This window comes from Priapulus caudatus, unplaced genomic scaffold, assembly GCF_000485595.1.
Source record: "Priapulus caudatus unplaced genomic scaffold, Priapulus_caudatus-5.0.1 Scaffold41, whole genome shotgun sequence".
Taxonomy (NCBI): Eukaryota; Metazoa; Priapulida; class Priapulimorpha; order Priapulimorphida; family Priapulidae; genus Priapulus; species Priapulus caudatus.
In genome coordinates, this window is record NW_014577102.1 from 422,773 (window position 1) to 427,219 (window position 4,447).

At 45.4% G+C, this 4,447-nt stretch overlaps 1 protein-coding gene across 1 annotated transcript; it reads right to left on the bottom strand.

Annotated features, from left to right (window-relative positions):
- Positions 1-15: 15 nt before the first annotated feature.
- LOC106820433 (zinc finger protein SNAI2-like) lies at positions 16-3,909 on the bottom strand. The gene is made up of 2 exons (XM_014824951.1): positions 3,603-3,909; positions 16-2,761 (listed from the first exon to the last, which is right to left on the bottom strand). Exons 1-2 carry the CDS (start codon positions 3,694-3,696, stop codon positions 1,932-1,934), a joined length of 924 nt encoding a protein of 307 aa, XP_014680437.1. The 5' UTR covers positions 3,697-3,909; the 3' UTR covers positions 16-1,931.
- Between the last annotated feature and the right edge of the window lie 538 nt (positions 3,910-4,447).

Genomic DNA, 4,447 nt, shown 5'->3' on the forward strand with positions numbered 1-4,447 from the left:
GTCGAAACACCCGAATATCGTGTAGAAAAAAGTCAATATATTTATTTCACCTTAAGCTACATACAATAGTATTTTATACAAAGTGAACTTGCAGTCGATGGATCCGATTCCAGGTGCAATTCTGTAAATTGTCGGATTTCTAACGATTTGAAGTCGCAAATACATCGATTCACTGCATGCGACATGTCCAGATCAAACAGCTACATACATGCTAGCAACACTCATCGATAGAGAATGAAAGGCACTTGATACGTGGTCGGTCGCTACCATTACGCTCATACATCAGCAGAATTTTTAAATTAAACGACATGTTTATCGTCCATTTGCCGATTCCATTTACAACCGTTTTTAAATACAATATATTAATTTTTAATTGTGAATTTGCGTCTTAAATACTAAATACTAGTTACACGGTATCGGATGTGATTACAACTACATCAATAAATAAATAAACAACCATCAGCTGAGTCAATGGTGTTGCTGTGTGCAAGTATCAGCATGCGCGCGCAGGTATATACTGCAAGTCATGATCTGCATTATATGGCATTGCTGCGATAACTCGGTTTACATCGGCATAAATTAACAATAAATATCGATAAATATATTTACAGGCTAAGAAATCGATAAGTTATGAAAGTATGGAGAAGTGAAAATCTAACTAAAAAGGGAGGGTTTTGCATCGCTCGAGCTCGCAGAAGTCGCAAGGAACGGAAGGAAAATATCGCGTTGTTCCTTCGTTCAGTATGAAAATATAAAATTTTCCGTACAAAAGATAAAAAAAGAAACTGTAGAAAGTGGCGGAGCAAATAGCACCGCCTTGTCGAGATGCAACAGAAAGTATCACAAGAAAAAGTTACCCCAGATCAACTCTCACCAGACAAAGAATAAACGAGAACATTTTTTAAACTAAAACATCAACGGACAAGACGCGAGCGGTTAGACTCAATATGAACATGTTTACATGTCTAACGTACTATTTAAAACGTAAAAACATCTTAACACAGCGTGCTGTCATTCAGGGCTGTATATCGTCTCCGTATACATAACGTTAACATTATCACAAAAATCAAACGTGCAGCTCACTCTCTCTCTCTCCCTCTCAACGCTTCCTATGTCTGACATAGACGGGAATTATACGTCTTCTTTCACTATCCCAGTTATAGTCGATCCTAGCGAATTGCACCACGCGTTTATGCTGCCTCAGTTTCTACGACAACTAAACACATTATTATCAGCTACATCACGCGATAGAGTTTACTCTATAAACACATACACATATATAAGTTACCGACGGACACCCACGCATGTGCCCCCTCCCCCCCACGTTCATACAATGGCCCCAGGTTCGTCCTTAGCAGAGCAAAGGCGTAACCGATGAACGATGGGTGTACGTATAAATCATCTTCTTATCATCTGAAACACTTATCGTCACGAAACGTAGTTAGTTTGATGCGTCAGGGTAAATGTCAACGCACACCTACTGAATGCGCTTCGTAGAGAGCTGTCCTAAGTGTGAGGGATCGTTGATTTCTTCATAGATTCCCTTTTAGTTTTTCTTCGTGCAACTGCGTAGACGCGCACGGCTATTTGATGCTCGCGCCTTTCTCAACCAATCGCACTTGCGTCAACTATTGCAGTGAGCGCCCATCGTTTGCAGTTCACCTGGTATGCAGTGCATTCTTCGAACACCCCCTGACTATGAGACATCGCTCGTTGTTGGTGACGTATATTGACTAGTCTACTATCGCGATGTTGATGACGTCATGATGTAGGTGATACTGGCGCCTTGTTGGTGACGTTGCAAAGCCAGTTCGTGACATCACCGCGCATAGTTGGTGACATCACCGCTCATAATAGTGACATCACCGCCCATAGTTGATGATGACATCACCGCTCACAGTCGATGACGTCACAGCTCACGGTGGATGACATCACCGCTCGGCAGGTGGAGTCGGATACCTGTCGTCCTTGCCCGCGCGTCCGCCCGCGCGCATGCACGACGACTCCTCGTGCTTGTACAGGTAGCTCTTCAACGCGAACGCCTTGCCGCAGCGCGCGCACGTGTACGGCTTACTGTTCGAGTGTGTCTGCACGTGCGCGCGCAGGTTCGATTTGTCGGCAAACGCCTTACTGCAGACGGGGCAGTTGAAAGGCTTCTCTCCCGTGTGCGTGCGTATGTGTCCTTGGAGAAGCCAGGGCCTACTGAAGCATTTACCGCAGTGCAGGCACTGGCATCCCTGGCTGTGCGTGCGCACGTGCATGCTATACGCCGGCATCGACACGTACACCTTGTCGCAGTGCGGACACTTACGCGCTTTCTTGTCGGTGACACTGCGGTGCGTCTGGCGATGACGAGCTAGGTTGCTAGATGTACTGTATTGTTTCCCGCACTCCGGACAGTCGTACTGCTCCACCTCGGGCGCTTCCGGTGAACTGGGAGGCGTTGGCACGCCCAGAAACTCCGGGTTGCCGACCTGCGGACGCCAAACGGGCGCCTTCGTCGTCATCGTCGGCAGCGGCGACGCTTCGATATTTGTCGTCATCTGGACGTGGTCGGCTCGCGACGCTTCGATTTTTGTCGTAATGGTGCGGTCGCAGTAGGAATGGAAGTTGACGAAGGGGATGAGGTTGCTGGCGAGGCATCGCTTCTCTAATGCAGAATCGTAGATGAGACCGACATTGACGCCGTTGTCGGTGATTTGGTCCCTGTATGCTGGCCAGTTGATAACGGGGCATGGCAACGCGCACAGCGGTCTGTTCTCTGCGAAGAATAATACACGAGAGTTGGATTACCAATATTATCAAAACAACGACCTATCGCAATCAACATCAGTGGTGATCACCAACAACGATGTAATCTAGTAATCAATACTAATAATTATAATAATAATAATAACGATAATATTAATAATAATATAAATAATACCCCGAATAATGGCCCGACTATCTGGTAATCAGTAATAATAATAACAACAAATAGTAAACAGTCTGGCCATCTCGTAATTAATGATAATTAATAATAATAATAATAATATTATTATTATTATTAGTAGTAGTAGTAGTAGTAGTAGTAGTAGTAGTAGTAGTAGTAGTAGTAGTAGTAGTAGTAGTAGTAGTAGTTGTAGTAGTAGTTGTAGTAATAATAACAACAACAAAAAGTAAACAGCCCAACATTCTCGTAAACACTAATAATGATAATAACAAATAGAAAAACGCCTGGCAATGTGATATAATCAATAATACTAGTGATCGCCTAGAATCGTGCATATGCCGACTTCTGCTATTTTCTATGTGAATTGGTCGCAGCAACGTAAACACGAGTATACTGGGTCGCTATAATCTGCATTAACGCTATCGCCTCCGTAGCTATCCACCCAAAATAGATATACGGTGCATATATATTAGCGAGCATCGTTTAAGAGTTGAATGAGTCAGTTCTATATTTATTATGTTTTATGGAACGCGCTCTACCAGAAACAGCCATATTCTATCTATAGGCACTTTAAATTTAGCGTGAACTACAGACATACACTACCATAGCGGCTGGATGGCACAGAAATGCCGAAAAATCTATTGCAGGTGGGTTACACGGACGTACGTACCTTTACTACTGCTGTAGTCGCTGTTGATGTCATCCTCGTATAAGTTGAGATGCGATTTGTAGCGTTTGTTCGTGATGAGGAAGGAACGAGGCATTCTGGCTGTTCAGTAGAAATCTTTCAGACGGTTGTTCTGTCAGTTGCTTGCAGAGAGGCGGTTCGCTCTACTGATAGCCTCTGTTTTGTGGTTTCACTGCTTGCCCGCTTGTTGCATACGGCAGCTGCTTGCAAGCGCTTGTCTATCTTTCTCTCTCTCCCTCTCCCTCTCTCCCTTTCTCTCTCTCTCTCTCTCTCTCTCTCTCTCTCTCTCTCTCTCCGCGAGACCGGTCGCGCGCGAAAGAGAGAGAGAGAGAGCACGCAGAGAGAGAGAGAGAGGCGAGAGAGGAGTGAGAAGAAGAGCCCAGAGCGATGAGCGAGAGCAAGAGACGAGAGCGAGAAAAAAGCAAGAGAGAGAGAGAGAGACGAGGAGAGCGGGGAGAGAGAGAAAGAAAAGAAGGAGAGAGAGGAGTGGGGAGCGAGGGAGAGAGAAAGGGCGGAGAAGAGAGAGAGAACAGAGAGAAGAGAGAGAGAGAGAGGCGAGAGAGGGGAGCGAGAGAGAGAGAGAGAGCACTTAGAGCGAAGAGCGAGTGCAGAGCAGAGAATTTAGAAAGAAGACACGAGCGAGAAAAAGCAAGAGAGAGGAGAGAGAGAGAGAGAAGAGAGAGGAGAGAAGGGAGAAAGAGAGAAGAGAAGAGAGAAGGAGAAGAAGACGACGAGAAGAGAGGAGAGAGAGAGGAGAAGAGTGGGGAGAGAGAGGAGAGAGAAAGGGCGAGAGAGAGAGAGAGGAGAGAAGAGAGAGAAGAGAGGGT